The following is a 27,929-nucleotide window of genomic DNA, read 5'->3' as shown; positions in this document are numbered from 1 at the left end:
ACAAGATTACTGCATGGATATTTGAGATATCACCCTAGACCACTTTCTATGGCATGTATTACAAATGAGTTGACATGGAGTGAGGAGAAAATATAGAGTGGGGCACAAAAGGAGAGGAAAACACAACAACATTGGCACTAGATTTGAATATATTTGTCCAGCCATACATTTGAGGAGAAAAAAAAAATCTAGTTTGTATTTACTAGTCCTTTTGCAGAGTGAGGTACAATATGGATTTTAATCACGATCATTGCCACTATTGTCTGTGAAAACTCTTGTCCTACTTAAAATGTTGTGTGGCGTTTAACTGTTATATAAATTCTCGCTAATGTAAATGGGTCAGATTGTAATCAAATTGCTGTGATATGGCTAGGCAGTGGCAGGAATATGTGCTTCATTTTTTTTTTTATTTTTTTTTTTTCATTGCATTCCTGAAACTGTCAATGTGTCTTTGGCCATCTGGGCTTTTCCTAAAATTGCTGGGTATGCTACAAGATCATTGTGCTCTGTGTTCAATTGTCTTATTTTAGCTTCCCTTATAGCAATTTTTAATCTATTCACTGTATCATTCAAACTAACTTTTGTTGTGGTAATGTGGGCGCTGTTCTAGACTTCCTGTTTTCTGAACCAGTTATAAGACATTTATGTTTCTAGAGATTTAGAAAAAAAAAAGTGAACTAGAAAGTTAACAATGTTTACTGTGAAAGACAGCAACTGTACATGCATGTCTCTTAAAAGGTAAGGAATATGGACCAAAAGAAAAGGTTCTAGGCTTCTCGTTCATGTATTACACCGTATGAAGATTTTTTTCTTTTCCTTTCATTTAGGGATCCATTCATCAGGACCATAAGACTTACGGTACTGTGAACTCTTCAAATCGGCAGCCATGGAAAACGGCCGGGATTTGACAGAGCAGCCGGTAATCTCCGTTAATCTATTCTCTTGCAGGCCCCACAACAATTTGAGTGTTTTGGTTTTTTTACCTAGCAGTGTTGCCAGTATGTTTTTAATGTTTGTTTTATATTTAGTAAAGGTAACTTTTATATTTATATAATTGTGACTGTTCTCTTTTATGATTTCAATGAAACGGTAATAGGAATAGGGCAAGAAGTGCTTACTGGCATATAATGTGGGATAAGGGTTAAACTTTTAAGTAGCGGCCTACCTTTTTTATTTTTAAAAAATAAATTATTGAGAATCTGTCGCCTTTTTACAGTTTTATGTTACATGGTTTTTCACCCAGAAAACATTTGGGGCATAGCAGTAAATATGTATATATCTGGAAATTAAATCCTTGCAGTGGTAACAATTTTAAAAGCCTACTTTCAAAGGACATGTATCTTACCTGGTGGGAATTATTGATATTACTGAACTTTGTCCAATTCAAAAAAGTGAAAGAAAACAAAAAAGATTTTTATATCGTACATAATAGATCCTAAATAGGCTCTGAAAAAAACCATGAAAACATATAAATGACATAAGTGCCGGGTGTTTGCTACATCCATCCACGTACAGAGCTCACTTAAGAGCAGCAGGAAGGTAAGGAAAATGAAGGGAATGGAAAGGAAAGAGGAGAAGAAAAAAAACTTGCCCCTAGACAGAGCTCGTTCCCAAAAATTCTGTTTTTATATTCCTATGTTGTATACATATGGAGAAATCTAAGGAAACACAACTAATGCATGATTAAGTATATAATTCTGTCTGCATTTCATATACATTATGTATAGAGGTTTATATAGATTTATCAATTACTTTAAAGTTCCTTCCATCAACTGTGAGTTATATATTTTAGATAACTATATATAGTATTTGAAATATGGAGTGAGTGGATATGGGGGATTAAGGTGATTAGGTGAGAGCAACGTGTTCAGTTATTCACTTTGTTGTGGACAAGGATAGACAGATTGTTTTTGACCTGTTCCAGAAATAGTTCAGTTTGCCTGTAATCTCTGTTCCATCCAGCCCAGTACAAAATCAATTAAGTTAATTTTTGATATTTTGTTGTACCTTCGCTTGTATGTGTTTTTCACCTTGTTACAAGTAAAGCATGGATAGAACAATTAACTAAAGGTCAGTTATGATACACTGCTGCCAGAGTAGAACGGTTTTCTTTTAATCGTCAATGGACATTAAATATCGTGGTTCAAAATGGTGTGACATTTTCTTATTGTTACATTTTTGTTAAGGGACATAACAGGTATTTTAAAACATAACTGGTTAAAACAGTAATGCTTTAGAATCTCTGTCCTCCATTCTTGCTGAAAATCACAGGTGTATGTTAACCTGAATTTTTGTAGTCATCACTTCACTTGCAGACCAATTGTCAATCATCTTGTTTGTCACATATGTTTAATTAGTGCTATATGGGATATTATGTCACACGTGTTCTTTAATAGGGCTAATAGATGCTGATAATTGGTCTATACTACAGGTGGTTTAACTTTTGGATTCAAAATACTGGCGCTGTAGTATTCCTACTGTGAAGTGAAAACGTATACTTATATTTCTATACCCATAAGTCACATCGTACACAAGAATGATTCTGTATGTACAGGGTACATATTGTAGTTTCCCCCCAGAGTGTATGTAGACATATGCACACACACACTTGAGAAATCAAGGTGATTTAAATATTTTAGTACCAAAGACTTGACTAGATTCCAACATACAATTCATGTCCCATTAGCAAAGTACACTAGGGACGTTTATTTTGAAGGAGGAGAAATGTTCAACAAGAAAAGATGTTTCTACCACTGAGACAGTGGAATGGAACGACCTCTGGCGGAAGTGCCAGAGGCTAATGCAATGAGGGAAATTAAATGGGTATGGGATAGGTATAACACTATCATGAATCTATGATGAGCTTAAGGTCCTAGTTAGGGCTGCAACTATTTTCATAATCGACTAGTGGGCCGGATAAAAAAAGAATGTAAATTTTTCGTAATTTAATGAACAAACTGGATGGTAAAAACGGCAGAATAAAAAAATACTTTGAGAAAAATGCATTTCTTGTTTTTATTTCCCATCCTGCCCCCCAGGCTTGCAACACTTCCTCCCAGATATGCCTTATAACCCAGAAATGCCACTCTGCCCCCCCCCAATATGCCACTCCACCCCCCCATGTGCCTTATAACCCAAATATACCACTCTGCCCCAGATATGCCTTATACCCCCTATAGGCCACTGTGTCCCTGATATGCCTTATACCCCCCTGATATGCCACTCTGCCCCCCAGACATCCCAATGCATCTGCAGACTGGTCCCCCGTGCTTCAGACTCCCTGGTGTCTAGTGTTGGTGAAACGGTGAACATCTGCATGATGCACGTAGACAACCCCTGCTGCTGCCCGCCACTTCCTCCCGGGCTTCTTTGACTGAGCACCGGAAGGTCATGTCACACCGGCGCTCGGCCATAGAAGCCCCGGCAGAAGTGTCGGCCAGCAGCGGAGGTTTGCGCGCAGACGTTCACCGGCTGCCCGAGAGGAGGATCCTCGTCTCCTGCAGCGCTGCGGGGAATCCTCTTCTCTGACAGCCAGTGAACATCTGCACGGTGCGCAGAGACAACCTCCGCTGTTGCCCGGCACTTCCACTGGGGCTTCTATGATGGAGCACCGGAAGGTCATGTCACGCCGTTCTTGGCCAAAGAAGGTCCAGTGGAAGTGTTGGGCAGCAGCTGAGGTTGACTGCATCGCGCAGACCGGATGCCAGAGAGGAGGATTCAGGCACCCTGCAGTCCTGTGGGGGATCGGGATCTTAGTCTTATAGTCAGACCTCTGTTTGAGGTCGGATTATAAAATGACCTTGAATATAAGACTAGGGGAATTTTTCAGAGTATTTACTCTGAAAAAAGCCTTGTCTTATATTCAAGCAAATACAGCAGTAATAATAATAAAAAAGACCTCCCCTAAAGGATTTTAGTGAGAAATTTTCCATTGTTTCTTGTGGTTAAATTGATACCCTGTCTCAGATTTCTTCCAACCTCGGATTGTACTTAAGCTAAAAAGACTTTGAATGCACGCACATTTCCTCTTGAGACAGTCAAGGTAGAGGGATTTCTTTTTTTCCATCGGACCCAGGAACAAAATTTTGCCATTGTACTTAAGTCTTTTCTTTCTATTTGGTTTTCAGCAGGTGTGTATAAAATATAATATATATTGAATTTGCTCTAATATGGGTTTTCTAACATTTAGCAAAATAATTTTGCAATATTTGCTTTCAATTTCTTTAGGTCAAAAAGGCAAAAATGCAGGATCCAGGTGAAGACAGTTTGAGGTTGGTAAAACATTACATATGAACAAGTATGGGCTGTGAGAATATTAATTCATATAGTTATAACGTCTATTAGAATTGTAGACAGTAAACCTGCCGTACTCTTACTAAATTGAAATTTCTTTTAAAACTCTTTTTAAAGTATTAGATATTATTACACTGAAACTTGATAGATATGCTGTTTTAAGTGCTTCTGAAATAATAAATCTTTAAAAAGAGTGCATTTCTCTCTATTAACACATATTATGTGCCGTAATTTTTTTTTATTATGCTGGGGTCTAAATTGGAAATGCATAATTGTGATTGTACTCAGGAGTTGTACTGTATATAGTGTATTTTTACTGCTAATATTTACACACCTTTTCCTATTGTGAAAAACACTCATATTTGATAAGAATCTCCTGTATTTTTTGTGATATTATATAATTTTATGTGAAGTTATGTCATTATAATTATCTCTTCTATATTGATTTGTTTTATAAGAGTTGCAGTATGTTTTCTTATATGTGATTTTTAAGTCTTATTGGATGCGGAGCTTTTTCTTGTTGCCAGTACGTTAATATTAAATACTCATGGCAAATAGCTGCATACTAGAGTACCCATAATGTGTAACCAGACTTTGTGCATTTATTCAGCTTTACATTATTATTTTGATATATTTTACAACTGATAGTTTTTCCTCCTATTTTAGCCAAGTGGGCAACAGTGAAACTAGTGATCAGAAGGGTGATATCTCTTCTCACAATACTATGCCAAGTGAAAGTGAGTACCTGTGTGCATCCCATGGCCCCTACTTTTTTTTTTTTGTGGCTAGAGCACAAATTACACATTTTTTGTCTTCAAACATAAACTAATCACGCTGATTAACATGAAGTTTGTTGTTCCAGTTGGTGCTTATGCCCCACTTTCTAGCAATATGCTTTGAAGCCAGACAGGTTAGCTGAAATGTTTTTAACCCATTGGCTTTACTGTGCGTTATGTAGGACTGATTCTGATGGGGTAATTCTAGAATAATCAGCTTGGACCTATGTAATGCTTTGTTTTTTGCGTGATTTCTTGAGTCATCTCATCAATTTAACTGTGCGTTATGCTGGTCCAGCTCTGCCCTTGAAAAAGAACAAAACACCAGGGTTTGTTCTTCCGGATGCATAGTAGAGAATTGATCCAAACATATTTTTTAGTGAATAAACTCTTGTATCCCAGTTTTGGTATTTAACAGTAAATCTTATTCAGGAAGAAATAAAAGCAGTGATATAAGTTTCATAGGTAGTTGCCCCCTGACATATTAATGTTACTTACATTTATTTATTTTTTTAAAGCACATAGGGGTTCCTGAAAATGCTGTATCTGACTATTGATGCTTGACAGATATTCTTCAAAATTAACACCAACATCTGTATATCTCTATATATTTTACATATACATATAGGCTTCTGTGTATTTTTATGTGTACGACATATAAGTGTATGGGGTTAATATTTTAATATATGAATAGAAATGTTCATTTCAGGCAACTTCTATATTCTGCCTTCTTTTTAGTCCTTCCCTGTGCAGACTATATACCACGTCCAACCGGTGACTATACCTCACAGCTATATCCAGCAAAGTAAGTCTTTGGTTCTGTCTGTGCTTTGGAAAGGGCGTATAAAGTGAACACTACATAACATACCTTGAATCTATTTCCATAAGCTATAAACATTTCTCTAAATTAAATTGCAAAAATCCAATTTTTCTCCTGTATGGTCTACACAATTCAAATTACATTAAGCATTGTTTATTTCCTAGACTTGTTTATTTACTATGTTTTCTCACAGACCATATACACACATCCTCTCAGTACCTGTAGCAGAATCGATGGCAGCATACAGTGGGCAGAATAATTACCAAACTCTTCAACAGTCTCAGCCGTACACAATGTACCCTCAGGCATCGCAAACTTATGGTCTACCTCCTTTTGGTGAGCTTTGGTGCAAGGACTTCTTGTCTCAGAGTATTACTATGGCTTACTATGGGACCTATTTACTTATAACTGGCAACTGTCGATGTGTGGGTATATGTATATATTTTTTGTGACATATATAGTAATTATAAATAATTAACAAATAATCAGTAACATGCTCTACAGAAGGCTGTTTCATACTTGGTGTCTCTTTTAAACCTACACTTAACCATCTGGAGCGCATGTCACTTATTGTGTATAGATGTTTATGTGACGGCTCAGCAGCGCTGTATGATATACACTGCACCTGCAAAGAAGATATTTTGGTAGTGGTGAGTCTTCCAATTTAATTTTGGATGTAGTAATTAGAGAAGATTTACTTAATGTGCTCAACAGGCTTAAGGGAGGTTATAAGTGTTTTTAAACAAATTAGTTTAACATTGGCTCTAAACTATAAGCTAAGTTCTAGCAGTATGGTAATAATTCCTTATGTGCTCTTTTTGCCATTTCTGAAGATTTCCCGATAATTATATATTAGAATTTTGGTTTCCTAAAAGTTGAAGGCAGGTGTAGTAACGGGTATGAAATACTGTGTGGATTCATTTAATTGAAAGTATTCCTTTTTGATCTTTTCTTCTCTTCATCAGGTGCTTTGTGGCCGGGTATCAAATCTGAAAGTGGCTTAATCCATGCACAGAGTCAGCCAGCTGTCGTGCCGAGCTCCACTGGAGTTAATAGCAGCCAGTCTAGCCCAGTACTTTATTCTTACCCTGTCCAAGGTAGAGAACATTGGCTAAATGGATTCGACTTGATTATACTAGGGAAATAAAATCTGGCAAATATCCATATGTTAAACATGGTATTGTGTGGAAGGTGGATGTGCTGCCCAATATCAATAAAAAATAAAATATAAAAAATATGGGAGGAGCCCAAAAAACTATTGGCTCATCATAATACTGCTTGTCACCAACACGCTACATTAAAACACCATCTATATTATCACACGATTGTTGTGCAGTATATTATGCAACTTAAAGAAAATTGTATAATACAAAAAATGTTTAATACAAAATTATATATTTACAAAGACTAATTTTGTGCTTCTTTCAACAGCTACAGCTACCAATGTCAGTGCAATGCCCAGCCCATCTCCTATCACTAATATTGCTGTTCCTACAATTACCAGCATTTCAAACCAGGTAAATTTGCTGGGAGATTCCTTAGTATAGAGATCATGCACAAAAGAATATGAAGAAATGAGGGGTGGGGGAATCTTTCTCAGCCCTCACAAAGTCAATGTTCTTTTACAAATTGAAGCCAAACATCTGAGCAACGATGGCACTGCCATTGGAGCAGTAGGAGCTGATGCACAATGACACTGATAGGTCTACTCCTGGCTGCCACAACGACAACCAGATAGAATAGTTCAATAAGCAGGGCAGGAGGGTTGGTATGGTAATAACTTTGAAAATCTTATACCAGAATCACTTGTTTGCAAACAACATGAGTACTAGTGGAGGGAGCACTACTAATACATTAAGCTTCCCACTACTATTGAATTCTCAGTTGTTCTACTACATTTGACAAGCCAGTGTTATCATAAATTTCTCACTTCTAGGTTATGAGATTGGTTTTGAGGAAGTGATAAAATGATGAGTTTTAGGAGTGACCCATATTGTTTACAAACACCATTTGATTGCATGTTTAACCTTGTTGGTAAATGTGTATATCTAAGGGCCTGATATTAATTCTGATGTTGCCATTTGTGTTAAGGAATATCCAACATATACTATACTTGGGCAGAATCAGTACCAGCCGTGTTACCCAAACCAAACATTTCCATCAGAAGTATCCTCTGACACCACAGAGACAAATCCTGAAACACCTGGGTTTCAGACAGGCAAATCAGAAACAGCTCCAACACCGGCTTCCCAGAGGCCCGCCTCCAGTATGTACAGCTGCACTGTTTGTCATAATCATCATATTCCTTGATTATCATATATTTTGTAGAACACAAGATTTGTTGAAAAATGTCCAAATATGGCTGAAGTGCCTCTCTTCATGTTGTTGAGAGTTGAATGTTTTAAACGCTGTATGACACACCAATATTTTTTTTTCTGTCAGACAATACTGAATCGAGCCAGCCTGTGAGAGCAATGAGCAGCAAAGAAACAGAGGACCAAAGTAAGAAAAACATGCCCATGAAGAGTAGAGGGAAGGCTAAGAAACCAGAAGCCTCTTCATCTCAACTGAATGATCTTGAGGTAGGTCTTTTAACCATGCTTCACTGATTACATCTGTTGTATTCCAAACCACATGTTACCGTCTCTTTATCGTTATGAATGGCTTCTTCAGGTCCCAGGGTTTCTTACCGTCATTAGTTTTATGTTTAAAATATGCAGGCACCGCTGACTTCAGCTGAAAGTAGTTTCCCTTGTGATCTCCGGCAGTTGCAGCTCCTCCTCCCTTTAAGGCAGGAAAAAACAATAAAAACGTGCCTCTCCCTATTGTCCCTTCATTGTTTTTCCTGCCTCGTCTTGCTCGCTACTTATCCAAAAAGCCTCTGAGTGACTCCAGGTCTAAGGTTTGCTGTTCCTGTTCCAGGCCCATCGAATAGGGTGGCAGTGAATTCTTGAAGTGGTTTCTATGTAAGCTTCAGAGTAAGTCTTACCATCCCCCTTCCAGTGCTTCAGCAAAAATTTAAGGTCTGTCTTAGAAGCCCTTTCTTCAGAAGAAGGAGAGCTGAGAGAAAACACAGAAACCCATCTTGGCTATAAGAGCAGCACTTGAAATGCCAGAAGCTGTGGACAAGATCTTTTTTGTTTTTTGCAAATTACTCTAAAAGGCCTAGAATTTTTCCTCTACCAGAGGCATTCAAACACCTGATCTCGGAGCAATGGAGTCACACCTAGTAAAGATTTAACACTTCCAGAAGAGTTAAAATCATTTCCGGTCATGGAGGACAGATGGGTGTAGTGAGATCCACTATTCCACTGGAGAGCATTGCTCACTTTGCTGATACTATGGATAGGAAAGCAGAAGGAGCAGTCAAGAAGGCTTTCAAATCATTTGTTACTAGATTCAGTCCTAGTATTGCAGCAACATCGGTAGCCGGCTGTATCAAGTTGTGGATGCAACAAGCAGAAGATCATCAGGTCTTAAGACTTGAGTTTGAAGACATTGGTCGGTCACTAGCTGAAATCTCGGTTGCTGTAAACTTTTTATGTGGCTCAGCCATTGAGTCTGTTTCTAAGGCAGGTTGTACCCTGGTTGATTGTGGCCAGCTGACTCCATGTGTAAGGATATACTGTGTGAAATTCCTTTCCTAGGGAAGGACTTATTTGACAAAGATAAAAGGAGCATATTTCCGAAGATAAATACTGGATACCTCAATGCAAGAACCCTCCTAGATTTAAGTCAAGATCGTTTTTTTGTTATTCAAAGAACCCAGTAGTAGATAGATCCAGACCCTACATGGATAAGTCATAAGCTCACAGAAGTCACTCCTCCATGCATAAGTCAAGACATCAGTCCTCATCCTTTCAGTTAAGCCTGGAAATCCATCGACACAAATCTCTGGATGCTTAGCATTGTTCAACAAGCTTATGGACTCGAATTCTGTCGGTGACCTTCCCACAGAATTGTGATTTCAACACTTTCTTTCAACCCTCTAAGATCCCAGTTGTTTTGGAACATTTTTCTGGACTTACAGACAAAGGAAGTACTAGTTCCTGTTTTCAGAAGTGGGACTGGGAGTGTATTCCCCAGCCTACTTGGTGCAAAAGCTCTAAGTGCCCTAAAGTTAATTTTAAATTGATATTATCCAGGACACTATTTCCTGTTGGTCTCAAAGATTCTTTACGGATGGCTCTGCCAAGGCCCTGAGGGCCTCCGTTTTGAGCTTTTCCATTTGGTCTGTCTTCCACCTTATGTGACTAGGAATCAAAGTACTTCCCTACCTACACAATTGGCATCTTTTGCCACTCTACAATTCCAGATCAGATGATCTATTCAGATTCTACAATAACTCGGCTGTATGTGCTACCCTGTCAGAGACTAATACTTGGGGAATGGTATTGGATACCACTATATAGAATGCTTTTCTTCCGCTTTCTTTCGCTACATTGTTCCTGCATTTCCGCTTCTCTCCACAGTGATCAGAAAGATAAGAACAGACTGGTAGCCCCAAATTGGCCAAGAAGTGTGTGTGGTATGCAGATTTGATACTAATGTCCAGTGATGCTCTCTGGGAAACACCACCATCTGTTTCATCCACCATGAAGCCCTGATATTCTTTATTCAGGCTTTTCAAGGGTCTGTAGCCGGCTACAATTGAAGCTGCCATTTCTATGCAGTCTTGAGGTCCTTTTACTATATTGACTTGGCCTTTCATAACTTGGGTCCAGATATGGGGGGCTTAAGGCCCACTCTAGGTGCTCTGTAGTAATTCATGGGCTGAGCTAGCAGATGGGCTGAGCTATCCAGTTTGTATACGAGACTGACTGTTTGTTTGGTCCTCAATCCATCATTTTGTCAAGAATTATAGACTTGACGCCTTGTCTGCTGAAGAATCGACTTCCTTGTATATCCCCTGACAACACTATTTTTGTCCTTCCCAATAATGTGTTGGGGTTTTTTTTTTTTTTATATTTCCTTTTCTTTTTCCACAGGGGCAGATTTTTGTTTTTTCCTGTAGGGGCTATATCTCATACGTTGGTGCTGTCAGGGTATACACAAGGAATATAAATTCCCTTTTCTGGCTTTTAACTTAAGAAACGTGTCCAGCCCTACACATCACTATGCTTAATAACATTGCATGAAAAGTTTAAAGACCTTGTTATTAAAATAGTCGTAAAAAGAAAAATAATATGTGACTTGATCATTTGCTTCCTTTTTAAGCCATTAAATTCATACTTTTTTATAAGGTCATTTTGCTCTGTTGTGTTCACTCTGTCATGTTTTATTTTCTGTCATGTGTGCCTGTGTTTTTAAGACATGAGAAACATTTTGTTGCATTTTTCTCTTTTTGTTTCCCCAGCGTGTGTTTTTGTGGGACTTGGATGAAACCATTATCATCTTTCACTCTCTGCTCACCGGGTCATATGCACAAAAGTACGGAAAGGTACAGACCCCTGGATTCACTTTCAATGTCTATTCCAGATGTCTCCTTATTTGAAATAATGATGGTGTGTGTGTGTGTGTGTATGTATATAATATATACACACATACATCTATAAAGTGGCAATCTCTTCCATGAGTTGAATGCACATGCTAGATTTCTATTGTACATAGAACTCGTATGCAGTCAAATGCTAGTGACATAGGTGAGAATGTTTGTATTCGGTAAACATTCCAACTAGGATGTCCTAGTATCCTGGCCTAAAACAATCATGCCCCTCAAGGATGCTGACAGCTTGATAATGCACACTTTAAATAAGGATATTCTGAGTATTGCTTCCTAAATAGATAATGTTTAATTCTGACTATATTTAGGTCTGCTCTATCCATGTTTCATTTACAAGCTTCTGTTTTAATGTTCACACATCACTTTACTAAAAGTACTTTTGATGTCTAGAAATCTGTTTCCCCTAAATATATAAATTGTATGGGGGCAAGTATGCAAACATGGGTGTTTGGGCCTAGTTGCTGTACCCAAAACAAACCCAAAGAACAAAGTAGTCAAGATTTTTTGTTAGGTTTTGGGACAGGTTAGTAATGTACATGGATATTACTGTATGAGGTACAAGATCCTGAATTATAGAACTCAATTGTGGTTATGATATTTTATCTGTTAGGAGTATTAATCACAAAACAAGATAAGTGAAAGTGAATAAGGCCTACCATATTGGCCATTTTTTTTTTTTTTCTGGACACATCTAGTTTACAAAAATGTACTGCTCGTGACCTAGTGTTGCCCTGCAGGATATGAGATATGTAAACACACAAAAGGAAACCATTTTTATATATTCCACATGATACAGAAAAGCCATTTATAGGTTGTGGTCAGCAACATGTAGAACTTGGATATCCTGAAAAACATGGCCGATGAGGGATCCCAATTGTTCTCACTTGTAGTAGTTAGCATTGAGCTGTAAGTGCCAGTTCTTTACTTTAAGGAACTGCTGCTATACTCGCTGGTATTCTGTCTTTCCGGTGATCAATCACCTGGTATTGGGTCAGTCCAATATGTCCCGTGATCATCTGTGTGCCACAGTCTGCCTAGCAAACTCGTTGGTCTATTTACACAAGATAACATTTGAAACAGTGAGATAAATATGCTAATGTTTTTGTTGTCAAAGAATGATTACTGCTATTAAAGAATAAATTTTTTTGGCTTTCTTTAGGACCCCACGCTAGTTGTCGGATCGGGTTTAGCTATGGAAGAGTTAATCTTTGAAGTGGCAGACACACATCTTTTTTTCAATGACCTGGAGGTGAGATGAATGGCCTAAATTAACATTTTGTCTCTTTTCTAATATGTTTTTAATACTATTCTAGCATTATTTGACTGTTCTAGCATGTACAGCAAATAAGGCAAGCTGTCACTAATAGACAACCCACTTACTTTGTTTTATTTAAAAGCGTCATATATTCGCTGCTCTAGACGAGGGTTATTTAAGCTTTCCATGTTACACAGTGCAATAATGTCACATACTATTTGCGCTGCTTACAGAGGAGGGCCGGTAACATTTGGACCAGGGGCCAAGCCTACTCAGGTGGCCCCATAATATAGTGTTGTTTGATACTGTAAATAAACATAGGAATTTGATCTTATTCTGATGCTGCATGGGGTGAAGAGCCGTTGCATTCTGGTACACATTATAGTGAAAGCCCTGCAGGGACCCTGTGATGGGCACCTCATTACTAGTCATGTAATAAAGTAATACAAAATGTGACCTAGTAATATAGTAAGACCTCAGGCTTAAAGAACCTAAAGGAAGCAATCAAACAAAATGCACCTAGGGTAATCAACATAATTTTGGCCACACTATTGCCAGAATATTTGTTGCCGTGTGTCAGCATAGTTGAAGCCCTGGAGAGACTCTTTAACACCTTTTAAAAAGACTGGATGTGAAATACATTTTGGTGTTCTTTTTAACAGGTGTCCAGTAATAAATTGCTGGGGTCATCACCATCATATTCTCTTGACAACACTTTTATTTATTTTTATATTCTAAAGTTGATCTGATTGGTTTTAACACTCCTTTATATCTTAAGACTTTCTTTGTTAAATTAAATGTGAATTGAAATTAATTACAATAAAGCAACGAAACATGGTGAGCCTTGGGAAGGTAAAAAGATGTAGTGAAGCTTGCCATATAGAGTTTGTCTTATGTACAGGCCAGGCACTTAATAATGAAAACTGCAAATCAAACTAATTGCTAAAATAATCCATTTAATCTTAATAAAACTCCCACAATATTTTATAGCACATAAATCTAAATCCCTTTTATTCCCTTGACATTTGTGGCAGATCTTTTAATCTGCAAAGCATTGACCGATTTGTAAATCCTGGGTTTTGGTTAGGAGATACAATGCCATTTGCTAATATAAAAGCATGTCTGTATTGAAAGCTCGTTTGAGCAGGGCCCTCCTCACCTGTTGTCTCTGTTAGTCAATTTGTTATGTTACATACTACTTATGTCCTGTCTACCCATTGTACAGCGCTACAAAATTTGATGGCGCTATATAAAACAATAAATAAATAATAATTCTCCTCCATAAAATTACATACATCAAAATTTAGTAATGAACAGTGCAAGGGAGGCAGCAGACCATTATTATTTTTTTACATGGCCATTGCTTAATGTTTTTCCCCCAAACTGTTTCTTCGATACGTCAAGAGTTACGTTGGACAATAGCAGAATACAAGCATGGAAGTGCCATATGTCATACACCAAACATGAGAAGCTCAAGAGTAGCAATGAAAATGATATATATATGTAACAATCACACACTGGATATAAATGTTACCATAATAAAAAGTAAAACATATCTGAGAAAAGACAGCTTTTCATATCTTCGTTTCCTTATTTTCCTTAATTAAAATTAATCAAGTAGATTAACTCAAATTATATCTCGGGAACTAGAGAACTCCCACCTCAGGTGTCAATGCTTGCGTTTGATGTTTAAAAGAGACAGTTATTTTAATAAGAATATAAATTATTAGACCTTTAGTAACTATTGAAATAAGACATTTTTTAGAAGCATTAAGCTCAGGCTCGAATACTGTTCCTTTTATTTTTCTAAGTAACCAAGAAAAGACAGGGTATTTGTTGCATAGTATAAAAAGCTTGGCCCTTCACATGCTGTGATACAAGAGGGAAAACAAGGGCTTGGGTTTTTTTCAATATATATAAATGTATATTGTGGGACTACTCATCCCCCTGATTAGCCCATTTTCCAGTAACATTCTAAAATTATACTATAAGAATATTCCGGTACTATTGTTTGTGTTACTTTCACACAACAATAAAATTAAATACAATTAAAAATTGTATAAAGTTGTGATGTTCTTGCTGTGGTCAGGTCCTGGGGCCATTATAGCTGGGTGAGGTGCACTACAACATGACGGTATCAAGTGTTTACAAAGAAAAATGGAGTGAGTTACCCACCTACTACTGTCAAGCTGAATTTGTAATGTTTATTCACCCTTACCCATTTTGTTTTCTCAGGAGTGTGACCAGGTTCATGTAGAAGATGTGGCATCTGATGACAATGGCCAAGACTTAAGGTACTGCTTTACAAGATGTACCTAATATTTCTATAGGTGGTAGTTGAAATGCAAAGTGCTCTTCTGGTTAATAAAATATTTCTAAACTCAACTTGTTAAATAAAAAGATGACCTGTTGGAGAGTATATGTGTATGTTGTTAAATAGTGTGTTTATTTATGGTGTTAGAATGTGCATATATGTATGTGCCTTTTAATATTACAATGGATGTGTGTAGCGGTTACTGTATGGTGTTGGAGTGAATGCTATTTATGGTGTCAGTGTTTGTATGTGTGTCTAGGGTTAATGGTGTGGGGGTGAGGTGGGAGATAGTATGTGTAAATGTATGGTGTTAGAGCTAGTCTGCATGATAGTAATGTGTGTTTTTGTTGCGGTGGAGTAATGCAAAAGAAATACTGCACCCAGTCACTACTAACCCTAGGCTCACCCCGGTTCTTAGTACACACTTTTGCTCCATTCTTTTGTCTTTCAGTAATTACAGCTTCTCTACAGATGGTTTTAATGGGACAGCAGGTGGCCGGAATCACTCATCCAACACGGGTGTCCAGGGTGGTATGGATTGGATGAGAAAATTGGCATTTCGATATCGTAAAGTAGTTGAAGTGTATGAGAAATACAAGAGCAATGTCAGTGGTGAGTAAAGATGAGTTCATCTAGATTGCCTACATATATGTTAATAAATCATTTCTAATATCTTGGTAGTACCCAGTTCATTTTGGTAAATATGGCCTTGTAAACTTTAAGGAAAGTGCAGTAAATAAAGAAAAATCTGTATACAGCTGCCAATCAATTGCTTCCATATGTTTTCAGCACACATTTTATTTTATTAGAATTGACCTTTCATTTTTCTTGAGCTAATGCTTAAAATAAATAATACGATTGACTTTTACTAATTGTTACCAAATGCAGCAGAACATCTTTATTGATGATGACCTGTGTGCAGTGTAACTTTAAGACTTTTAGGAGTGGCATATAGATAGGGTTCAATGGAAATGAAGCACCTAAGCATTCCCTGGAAGTCATAAAAATATTCTTATGTGCACCTGTGGTTTACCTTCACAGGCCTTCTAAGCCCCCAGAGACGTGATTCACTGGAAAGGTTAAGAGCTGATATAGAATCCTTAACAGATGGTTGGTTAGGAACCGCACTAAAATGTTTACTACTTATACAGTCCAGGTGAGTGGGAAACACATTGGTGAACATTGTTTCTTCTTTCTTTTCTTGGAAACATTTATCTGCTTCCCCAATGGCTGTGTCCTGACAGGGCTCCTGAGGCTTGTATGCACTGGCACAGGCAATAGGAGTAAGTGTTTTTCCTACAGAGCCACGTAGAACCAGGCTCGAGGGACTTCGGTTTTTATTTAAAAAAAGAATAGTGTAATAAAAAATGGGATGCTTTTCCTTCTTAAATTGGACAAGGTTTTTGTAATACTGCTTAGCTTTGCATTTCTCTGATGAAATCCATTTGTTGTGTAGCTCTGACAATCCCAGTGGTCACCCTGCCATTCCTTCAACATATTTATACTAACGGGAGAGGCAATGTCATTCCAAAAGACGCTCTCTGTTCTTAGGTTAATTCACTAAAGTTTGCGATTTTCTCCTGCAGGGACTAAGTGGGTCCTGCATTATATACCACTAAGTAAGAAATATGACTGTCCAGAAATCTCAGTAAATAACTATTAAAAAAGACTTTGTTGCTAGTGAAATCACTGATGCCAGCACTTTATAATCCATAATACAAATGCAAATTTTGTCTCTCCTGAACACAGCCTCTCTGTGATTAAATCTATTTAATTGCAGAAGCCTGGCTTGTGTAAGTAATTGATTATTGCCTGTATTTGTCTCCTCCATGTAGTGTATTGCTTTCACTGGGTATCATCTCATCAATTCCACCTGCAAATGGTCAAGTTGTATATTCACTAAAGTGCCAACCCCAGTGAGCTTCTGCTGCAGGAAGAGCTTGGCTGGCCACATGTAATGTATTAGTAAAATCAGCAAGATTTCTCCGTTTCATCACCTGTGAATAACATGTTATATAGGGCCAGCTCAGCGCTTCTTGCTGGAAAACTTGCCATTGTTAGCCCTTAATAATTAATAGTAAATTGTTGAAGTTGAAAGTATAGCTCTTCGGCAAACTCTCCCTTAAGTGAATAGACCCCATAGTGTAATTAGCTGACATGGAGGTCTGAGCGAGAAGAAAGGGGAAGCACTGGTTCTCTCATTTTAAACCAAAGAAAAACCTGTATCAAAAATAAATACACGAAAAACTGTAACATGTAAAGGTGCTGTGGCACCTAGTCTGTGTGGACAATCCTAAGCAAAAATTGTTCAGGGAAGAAAGCAGAGTTTGCTAAATGCTTTGTAAGGTGTTAGAGGTTAAACATCGATATGATAAGTTTTAAGAATGACCCTTGTAAAATATCCTATGTTATCTGTTTTTAATGAATATGTATATTTTGTGTGTGTGCAATTACATTATAACATTTGTATATAAAATACTGAAAGATACGAATACCTTCTAACATTTACTTGTATAGGCCAAGGAGAAATGAAAATCTCTGGCAGATGTGATGCTGAAACGTCTGTATTGATTATTTTTTATTTATAGGAAGAATTGTGTGAATGTGCTCATAACAACAACCCAACTAGTGCCGGCCCTGGCTAAAGTTTTACTGTATGGCTTGGGAGAAATATTTCCCATCGAGAACATATACAGTGCCACAAAGATAGGTAATGTAGTTGCCTCAACCAAAATGACCACAACATGAAATGTAGTATTTGAGATATCTGATTGTGGAATGGACTGGCCGCAAAAAAAAAATGGTTTATATCCCCATTTACCTCAAAATGTACTAAACACTATGAAACTATGTTGGACTTGGTCCTTTGTGCCTGTTTTGATAATATAGTTTTTCCACTAATGTGATACAATTTAAAGCACTGTTTTGTAACGAAATGCCACATTAAAAACCTTTCTGCTACTGCTGAATGTCTACACCTTTCCCATAAACTTTTAGTCATGTAAAGTTTGTATCTTGTTCATAATTCTTGCCTGTAACACACATGTTGTGACCCCCAATGCAGGCACTGATAGGCTATTTCCTTAGAAACTAAAAGTTTATTTCTTTGTGCTCAAACCTTCACAGAAGTATGTGCTTAACATGTTAGACTGTGCTTTAGTGTTTAGTCGTGGTTCTGTGTTAAAGGCCTGACTGAATATAAATGTTGCTTCACCTATAGACCTAACAATTGATTTGTGGATTTAAATCAGTTTTCACCTATGGAATCCGGCAGTGGTATCCGCTTCCTGTACAACTTCTGCCTCATCTAGCACATACCTCTGGCCCCTAGTAAAAAGCCCCTCTCATGCCCCAAAAAGATGCGTTTGTGAGGGCGAAGTTGTATTTTAATGCAGGCTATCTGTGCCACTAGCAATTAACAACATTTTAATTATAAAAAGATTATTTTTAAATGACAGTATCCTTCTTTTTCAGGTAAAGAGAGCTGCTTTGATAGGATAGTCACAAGGTTTGGAAAGAAGGTTACTTATGTAGTAATTGGAGATGGAAGAGATGAAGAAATGGCTGCTAAACAGGTATGGAGCTCTCATTGGTAGTGTGACATGTCCTGAGAATACTGTGATTATTAAATATGTGATGCAACTATTTAATCTACAGATTTTAAACCCTTCCTTATTGATCTTATAGACTTTTAAATAGGACTTTCCGTAACATTTGGTTAGTATTTTTCTGTAATAGTTCCAAGAACCGCTGCATTTTTGCATGGAAGCCTTCAATGATTTAATAAGGAGATTCATGATGCCTGATCCAGAGGTGGATTCATTGGTATGGGGAGGGTGATATGAAAGTGGAAATGTAAGGAGAATTTAAAAAGTTTGTGAAACTGGCTGTTGTAATAACGTCAAATAACATTAAATGATCTGTATTTTTTTTTTTTTTATTATTTCCATATAGCTGAATATGCCATTCTGGAGAATCACAAACCACAATGACCTCATCTCTCTCCACCAAGCTCTGGAGCTGGATTTCTTGTGAGGAATTCTGTAAAAGATTGACTTTAACGCACCCTTCAGGGAATTGCAGGCCCGCTTGCAGGTCTCATGTCGGCTGGTTTTGCTTAAGGTCTGGCAGGGATGCCTAACTTATGAAGACCTTCATCTCTGTTTTCAGACTCCTTGTGAGATGACTATTGAGAGATTCTGGCTGCCATGACAGAGAGAGACGCTTTTTTTTTTTTTTCTCTCAAATATTCTTTAACATACCCAATTTGTTAATCTTGCCTACCTCTAATTTTATATGCGACTCAAACCAAGGTGAGGTGTGTGCTCACCTCTTCATGTGTCATTGAACTAAATTTTTACAGTGAAAAATCTTAAATAATGGACAGTAAAATATACTCATTTTGCATTACAATAGAATGTAGCATTTGTTTCCAGTTTCAAACCTCTTGCAACTGTCATGTCCAGATCTCAAATGAAGTAGCCAAGCGTTTTTTGCTAAAGGTGTATATCAGCCCCTAATAGTTGGATCTACTCCCCAACAAAATGCTCATATTTATGTAATAAACAGTGCTTTGAGGGAGGGTGAAATGCCTTTTGTTTTGTTTTTTCTGCTGGATTACCATTCTGGAAATACCTCGATGAGGGTGGGGGTTAATAAAACATATCTCCCACCATAAACTTTCCCTTGGATGATGGTAACTTATTAAAACTTTATTCTTCTTTCTTTTTCATTGTGGTTCTGTATTTTTTCTGCAAAATAATTAATATGGCTTATAGCCAGGAAAATAGTTATAGTATTTGGAACCGACATCATTATTACTGCATACAGATATTTTCTTTAATCCAACAAGTAGGAATGAACCAGTATCCCGTTTATGGTTAGTGTGGATTATAATCATTTCTTAGTAGCCTTCGCTACTATGCCTGTATTAAAACTTATTTTGATATCTCTCATTGTGCACATATTACACATATTATTGTCCAAACCTTTTGAATTCAAGCAGACCTGTAGATCAAACAATGTTACTGAACCAGCATCAGCCACTTGTGGCTCAGTGTTTGTGGTGGGTGCAGTGCAAGCGCCCCTTTGGAGGACAAAAAGGGGTCAGACCAGCCTATTGGGTGATCAGTCTCTGTGGTATGGCACTGATGAATGGGCCAGTTACATTAGAGTTCCAGTAGACGTTCGTTATCTGCAGACCTAGTGGCTGCTCTTAATCACTAAAGCACACACCTGTCTGAAAAACATGCAATGTTTTTGAAAACTCATTTTTAATGTGAAAACTGTAACCAAACCCAAAAACCATCTATTATCATCAATGTAACTCTAAGATTTGCATTTATTTATCATTTTCACCTGTGTTCCTGTTGATTATGTTTGATGTCACTTGTGTGGCATTAGGACGGATTCTTTCCTCTGTTATAAAGCATTTTGTATGTTTTAATTTTTTTCTGTTTATGCTAATTACTTTCTAGTGTTGTAGTGACTTCAGCTGCTGTGTGTTCATTTGTTCTGGTGTAATAAGTAAACTGTACAGCTAAAATTCTACTTTTTTTTTTTTTTTTTTTAAAGATTTTATTTATTTGATTTTATATAAAACAAAAGAGAACTCAAAAAATACAATACATTCAACAATAATCAGACATACATAATGAATAAAGTAAAACAGTATCAATAAATTGCATAGACACGCAAGAATTTCATTGGGTATATTTAACATATTCTTCATTTAATTTCATATGTTTTCTGCAATTTACAAGAGGGGGAAAGAGAAGAGAGAGAAGAAAAAGAAAAAACACAACAAAACTATTGGAGTCGAGGGTATTTTAATATTTAGGATGTGTACTAAGTGTTATTTAATTTTAGGATCCAGTCCTCATAAATTAATATTCTTTTATGGAGAGTCTGGTTAATCCAGCCTAAACCTTTTTCCATGTGTAATTGATATAATAGTTGGTTTTTAAATTGTATCCAGGAAAAAAAATTGTCTCCAGTGCCTAGCAATCAAAATTTTTGCGGCTGATACAAAATGAATTATTAATATTTCTTTATCTTTGGAGAGGTTAGATGGAAGTAAGTGTAAGAGGGCAATTTCTGGGGATTTATTTCTCTTACATTTGGAGATTTTAATAAATGAATCAAATACCTAATATGTATATAATTGCCCTTATCTCTATTACATCTCCAGCAATTATCAGAAACTCCTGGGTACATAGAACATAATCTCGAAGGAGTTAAATACCAATAGTTTATCACTTTAAAAAAGTTCTCTCTTAAAGAGATTGAGTGTATAGTACTATAGGTTATGGAAATAGCATTTTGCCATTTCTTTTTTGTGATCGGTATTCGGATTGCTTTGGACCATCTTGAGATAATATTAATAGGATCTAAAATTCTACTTTTTTTAATGTAGTGTGACATTGTCTGTGGCTTAGATGGGGTATTCAAAGAGACACTTTTTTACTCTTCTGAAAATTCCTTAGCAAACCTTGCTTAAGCCCTTAAGCACCGAGGGCGCAATATTATGTTGGCGCAAAGCCGACAGTTAAAAGGAAGTAATATTATGTTCTCCTCTACTGTTAACTGATTAGAGCTAATTGTAGCTGCAGGACTGCCACTGCTGGCTGCCTAGAGACCCAGGTAGACCATATTTTTTCAGAAATGGTGTATAAGGACCTTCAGGGAGTAGGGAACCACCCTATCTCCTGAATCAACAAAGGTAGGTTGCGCATGTGTGTAAATACATGTTAGTGTGTGTGCGCGCGAAAGGAAAGCTGTTAGTCTGTCTAAGTATGTTACTGTGTGTAATGTAGGAGAAGCTTGAGGGTCCAAATCTTGTCTTGCGGGGGCGGGGACTGGTATTTTTTGTTACGCCACTGAGTAGAGAGGCAACAGTGTGTGTGTATGTTTACTGTGCACAGTGTTAGGGGGGGAATTTTACATATAGTGACGAGAGCTGGTAACATTGCAGGGATAGAGAAGGTCGGGCCTGAAAGGTAGGGGGGAATATCATCTGCAAACGCACTCATTTTAATTTCTCTGTGACCTATTTTATGTAAGAGTTTGTAATATTATTGAGAATGTGGTCTAATGCCAAACTGAAAAGGAGAGAGGGCACCCATGCTGCGCTCAACTCCTGCTATATTGGAAAGAGATTACACTTCATTAGGATGCAGTAAAATGGGGTTAGTGTATGCATTTCTTATAAAGTTCATAAAAATTGATCCTAATTGAAAGCTGTGCCTACAGTATTGAATGCTTTTTCAGCATCAAAGCTAATATGTTATAGGTAGGATCTATTTTCTAATGGTCTACCAACACTGCTACTCTTGCTGCTGTTGCAGGCCGTTTACTAACCATACCTGATGATGAGTGAACAAGGTAGGCAGTATCCTTTGTAATCTACCATAATATTTGTAAGAATGTGTAAGGGCTTGATTCATTAGCTAGATGGGGTGATAGGAGTAAATGCTTCGAATTACACCAACAGTTCAATCTCGGTATGAGATTGGCTGCCCAGCTGCAGAATCTTTTTTCTTAGCTTCTAGAAACTAATTTTAACAACCCTCTCCTATACACTACAATTAACATAAAAAATTACTGGAACATAAATTGGTGACACTCTATTTCTGCCCTTCTCAACCCCAATTTCCGAGGGGATTGGCCAGACAGCATCTTATAACGTGGAGTGGAGTGAAATTCTTAGCTCATTTAATAGATTTACTCCACAAATATTCCAACAATGCATAGAGAAAAACCTGGTCATGTCTGTTCCCTGGTTTAGCTATTTATAAATGAGCTATGCCTGGTTAGCCTTTACACATTTCACAGAAGCAGATTGGAGAAATTACCAATCCAAACAGCTGATTGAACACACAAACCATAACCTTTGGGAACTTCAACTTAAATGGTACTATAGAGGTAAGAAAGCTGTAAAATAAAAAAATATATTGATCGGTAACATTACAAAATTGGTGGAGCGAGATACTAACATCCCCAAAATTTCACAGAAAAAAATATAAAATATTATCTTACAGGAGATAAATGGAGCTATTGATAAAATATGAAAAATACAGCACACATTCAAAGTAATTCCACACCTTACAAAAAAATTTCTGAAAAAAACCAAAACGGGTGTCCAATATTTTTCTGCAGCGGGCCACTTCATCAGAAATGTATGTGTGCGTTGGCCGCATTTTTCACTGAGAAAATATGGCCTTTTAGCTTTTAATGCATATTAATAAAGGGTTAATTTGGCGATAATGAAAAAAGTGATTTTTGATCAACTTTTATATGTCATTCTATCAATACTAAATTATCAAATAACAGATGGAATAAGTATCTTGTGATAATACCTTTTTTTATTGGACTAACAGAATTTTGGAATGACAAGCTTTCGGGAGCTCTTCTCCCTTTCTCAAGTCTAAAACATTTCTGAGCAAAACGACACATAGAATTCAATGTTGTGTGGCAGGGGAGGGAGGGCTTACTACCCAGATCTGATAAGGGAGGGTGAGATGTTGTAAAAGTATGTGTCCAACCTCTACTCTAATACTAAATTACTTAAACAGTAAAACAAAGTCAGTCCACAAACCATTTAAAACAAGTTTAGCCAAATAAAACTCCACGAGGTGGAGCACACTTTGGTACAAGCTCGATTTCAGCTGGCTGATGCACACTGGAGGCAGGTAATATAGAATAGAATCTTATGTGATGGAACTGGGAGTAAGCTGTACACTAAATGCCTGAACCGGATGCCTGAAGTCACAATTTAGTGCCACTAATCCTTTTTAATAAAATACGCAGATTAAAACAGTAAATAACACAAAACCTTTACTTTTCCTCCCACTGATTTCTGTGTCTTTAAAGTTTTGTCCTCTGAAGTGACTACAAATTCAGGAGGGCATTTTATCTCTGGATAAGTGAAAATTATATAGTTCTATTTATCCCTACAGAAAGTAAAGTGCCAGGAAACAGACAACCAAACATACACACCAGGACAGGCTCTGCCACACCGACACCCAAACACACACACACACCAGGACAGGCTCTGCCACACCGACACCCAAACACACGCAGCAGGACAGGCTCTGCCACACCGACATCCAAACATACAGCTAGACAGGCTCTGCCACCCCGACACCCAAACACACACACACACACACCAGGACAAGCTCTGCACACCGACTTCCAAACACACACACCAGGACAGGCTCTGCCACAACGACTTCCAAACACACACACACACACACACCAGGACAGGATCTGCCACACCAACACCCAAACACATACACCTAGACAGGCTCTGCCACACCGACACCCAAACACACACACACCAGGACAGGCTCTGCAACACCAACACCCAAACACATACACCTAGACAGGCTCTGCCACACCGACACCCACACACACACACACACACCCCAGGACAAACTCTGCCACACTGACTTCCAAACACACACACACACCAGGACAGGCCCTGCCACGCCGACACCCAAACACACACACACACACACACACACACCAGGACAGGCTCTGCCACGCCGACTCCCAAACACATACACCTACACAGGCTCTGCCACACCGACACCCAAACACACACACCAGGACAGGCTCTGCCACGCCGACACCCAAACACATACACCTACACAGGCTCTGCCACACCGACACCCAAACAACACACACCACAGGACAGGCTCTGCCACAGCGACACCTGAACACAAACACACCAGGACAGGCTCTGCCACACCAACTTCCAAGCACACACACAAACACACACACATACACCAGGACAGGCTCTGCCACAGCGACACCCGAACACACACACCAGGACAGGCTCTGCCACACCAACACCCAAACACACACACCAGGACAGGCTTTGCCACAGCGACACCCGAACACACACACACACACACACACACCAGGACAGGCTCTGCCACACCGACTTCCAAAGACACCCAAACACACACACACCAGGACAGGCTCTGCCACAGCGACACCCGAACACACACACCAGGACAGGCTCTGCCACACAGACGCCCAAACACACACACCACGACAGGCTTTGCCACACCGACACCCGAACACACACACACACACACACACACACCAGGACAGGCTCTGACACACCGACACCCGAACACACACACACACCAGGACAGGTTCTGCCACACAGACGCCCAAACTCACACACCAGGACAGGCTCTGACACACCAACACCCAAACACACACACACCAGGACAGGCTATGCCACACCGACACCCAAACACACTCACCAGGACAGGCTCTGCCCCACACACACAGCAAGACAGGCTCTGCCACACCGACACCCAAACACATATACACACACACACACACACACCAGGACAGGTTTTGCCCAACCGACACCCAACCACACACACACACACACCAGGACAGGCTCTGCCACACCAACACCCAGGCACACACCAGGACAGATTCTGCCACACCGACAGCCAAACACACACACCAGGACAGGCTCTGCTACACTGATAGCCAAACACACACACACACACACACACACCAGGACAGGCTCTGCCACACTGACACCCAAAGACACACACACCAGGACAGGCTCTGCAGCACTGAAGCATAAAAAAAATTATTTTCAACACTGCTTTGTCATTAACTGCCCCTTTTGTATTTTTGCCCCTTGTGTATTGATTCCCCAGCCTGGCCCCCTTTCGTATTGATTAATGTGCCCCCCCACAACCTTGTGTATTGCCCCCCCTTTGTGCATTTATGCCCCCACACCCTTGTATATTGATTTATGTGGTGCCCCAGCCAATCCCCTCCCTTGTGTATTGATGCCCCCATCCTTTTTGTATTGGCTAATGTGATGCCCAACCAACCTATTGATGCCCCAACTACCATGTGTATTACCTCCAGCCACCCCCCCTATTGATTTTGTAATGCCACAACCGAGCCACCCCCCTTTTGTATTATGTAATTTTTGTCCCAAGGGAATCTCCCCCCCCCCTTGAATATGGGTCCACTTTCTTATAACCCCTAACTATTTTTTTGGTAATACTTACATTTGTGTGCTTTTTTTCCCCCTGATGTCCTCTGACGTGACTATCCTCTTCCTGTCAGGAGGAACTCTTCTGTAAGCCCACCCCCTTGAACATCACGTCTCAAAAGGCGGCAGGACGAAGAGCTGAGGCACTGCTGCCACTGGGCAGCACGGTGTGCGCACGCCGGCCGCTTTAACTTCATTAGGCATGACGACTGCTTTGAATTTTCCGTCCGGATGGCCACTTTGAATGATGGTCTGCCAGCCCACGGACTGGCCGGCCCACTGGGAAATCTCCCGGGGGCTAGTCCGGCTCTGTTTGAGCGGGCTGCATTTGGACGCACCTGCCCTATAACAACACAAGAAGACTTATAGCACATTAGACATGGCTCAGAAAAATTATATTCCACTACTCACTATGTCACTGGATGCTGAGAAGGTATTTCATAGAGTGTGCTGCAAATATTGGAATAAAATCCATCTCTCCTTTTGCATAGAGGGCTGGGTGCATAGGGCTATTATGGCTTTTTATATTAGGTTCACAGCTAGAACAGTAGCTCGATATTTGCTCAAACTGGTTCTATTTATCAAACTGCAAACTTTTGCACATTTACCTATTGAACCTCTGTCAATTAAACTCCTAAATCTATGTAATAGAAAGAAGAAATGTGTCCTGCACTACCCTAAGGTGCATTATCCACAGACGCTGCTGGCTGCCAGAGAGGAGGATCCAGGTCCCCTTCAGCGCTGCGGAGGATACTCCTCTCTGGCCGCCGGTGAATGTCTGTGACACCGGTGTTCCATCATAGAAGCCCCAGCGGAAGTCGAGGGCAGTAGCGGAGGTTGTCTGCACGCCCACCTTCTCCCAAAGAGGAGGATCCTGGTCTCCTGCAGCACTATGGGGGATCTGGATCTTACTGTTATAGTCCGACCAGGGCCGGACTGGGACTGAAAAGCAGCCCTGGAAAAATTTGGAGACCAGCCCCATATAGTTTATCTCACGGTGAAGCTCTTATACCCACACGCACCCCTTATACACACCCGAGTCACAGTATGTGCCATTCTTTTTATCTCATTATTTGTATTAAAATGCCAGAAAGCAAAAGTGTTAAAAGGCCCTAATAAATTAAATACATTACACATAATAGAATCAAAACATTTACTACTGCGAACATTTTTAGATGAAAGAGTTCCATTTTATTCAGTGGAACAAAACACTGATCACATTATTCTTCACGATATTCTGGTAAGAAACTTTTATTTCTTTATTAATTCATGTAGACTATGTTTTTCCATATTTAATAAAAGCTATGATTGAGACATGTTTGGTTTTTATTTCCTTTCATTTGACAACCTACCCCCGAGTTATGCACCTCTGCCCCCAGGCTTGCCACTCTGCCCCCCTGATATGCCTTCTAACCCCCTATATGCCACTCTGCCTCCAGAAATGCCTTATACCCCCTATATGCCACTCTGCCATATAGGGGGTTAAAAGGCATATCATGGGACAGAGTGGCATATAGTGGGTATAAGGCATTCCTGGAGGCAGAGTGGCATGAAGGGGGTTAAAAGGCATATCATGGGGTACTCTGCCTCCAGAAAAGCCATATGCCCCCCTATATGCCACTCTGCCTCCCTGATATGCTTTATACCCTCCTATATGCCACTCTGCCCCATAATATGCGTTTTAATCCCCTATATGCCACTCTGCCTCCAGAAATGCCTTTTACTCCCTATGTCACTCTGCCTCCAGAAATGCCTTATACCCCCCATATGCCACTCTGCCTCCCTGATATGCCTCAACCCTCCTATATGCCCCTCTGCCCCGTGATATGCCTTTTAACCCCCTTTTTGCCACTCCACCTCCAGATATGCCTTTTGACCCCCTATATGTCACTCTGCATCCAGAAATGCCTTATACCCCTATATGCCACTC

General features: G+C 39.1%; 1 protein-coding gene across 2 annotated transcripts; it reads left to right on the top strand.

Moving 5' to 3' along the window:
• Positions 1-886: 886 nt before the first annotated feature.
• On the top strand, positions 887-18,996 carry LOC149287956 (protein phosphatase EYA3-like). Of its 2 annotated transcripts, XM_089492242.1 has the most exons (17): positions 887-919; positions 4,228-4,271; positions 4,960-5,030; positions 5,808-5,874; positions 6,083-6,225; positions 6,855-6,986; positions 7,321-7,406; positions 7,981-8,155; positions 8,332-8,471; positions 11,246-11,329; positions 12,552-12,641; positions 14,883-14,941; positions 15,413-15,573; positions 16,003-16,117; positions 17,550-17,671; positions 18,436-18,536; positions 18,916-18,996. In XM_089492242.1, exons 1-17 carry the CDS (start codon positions 887-889, stop codon positions 18,994-18,996), a joined length of 1,704 nt encoding a protein of 567 aa, XP_089348368.1. The 2 variants fall into 2 exon arrangements, with proteins under 2 accessions (XP_089348368.1, XP_089348369.1); XM_089492243.1 differs by lacking the exon at positions 6,855-6,986.
• The last annotated feature ends 8,933 nt before the right edge of the window (positions 18,997-27,929 follow it).

The sequence above is a fragment of the Sceloporus occidentalis genome, unplaced genomic scaffold, assembly GCF_023333645.1.
Source record: "Sceloporus occidentalis isolate IW3139 unplaced genomic scaffold, rSceOcc1.0.p SCAF_55, whole genome shotgun sequence".
NCBI classification, from domain to species: domain Eukaryota; kingdom Metazoa; phylum Chordata; class Lepidosauria; order Squamata; family Phrynosomatidae; genus Sceloporus; species Sceloporus occidentalis.
The sequence above is the reverse complement of the archived record's forward strand: the minus strand, read 5'-3'. Positions and strand labels throughout refer to the sequence as shown.

Excerpts from the sequence above, each read along its gene's own strand:
- LOC149287956 (XM_089492242.1), top strand. The coding sequence starts at position 887 with ATGGAAAACGGCCGGGATTTGACAGAGCAGCCG. Across the intron at positions 5,875-6,082 it reads TCACAGCTATATCCAGCAAA|ACCATATACACACATCCTCT; the intron begins GTAAGTCTTTGG and ends GTTTTCTCACAG. Across the intron at positions 17,672-18,435 it reads ATACAGTGCCACAAAGATAG|GTAAAGAGAGCTGCTTTGAT; the intron begins GTAATGTAGTTG and ends CTTCTTTTTCAG.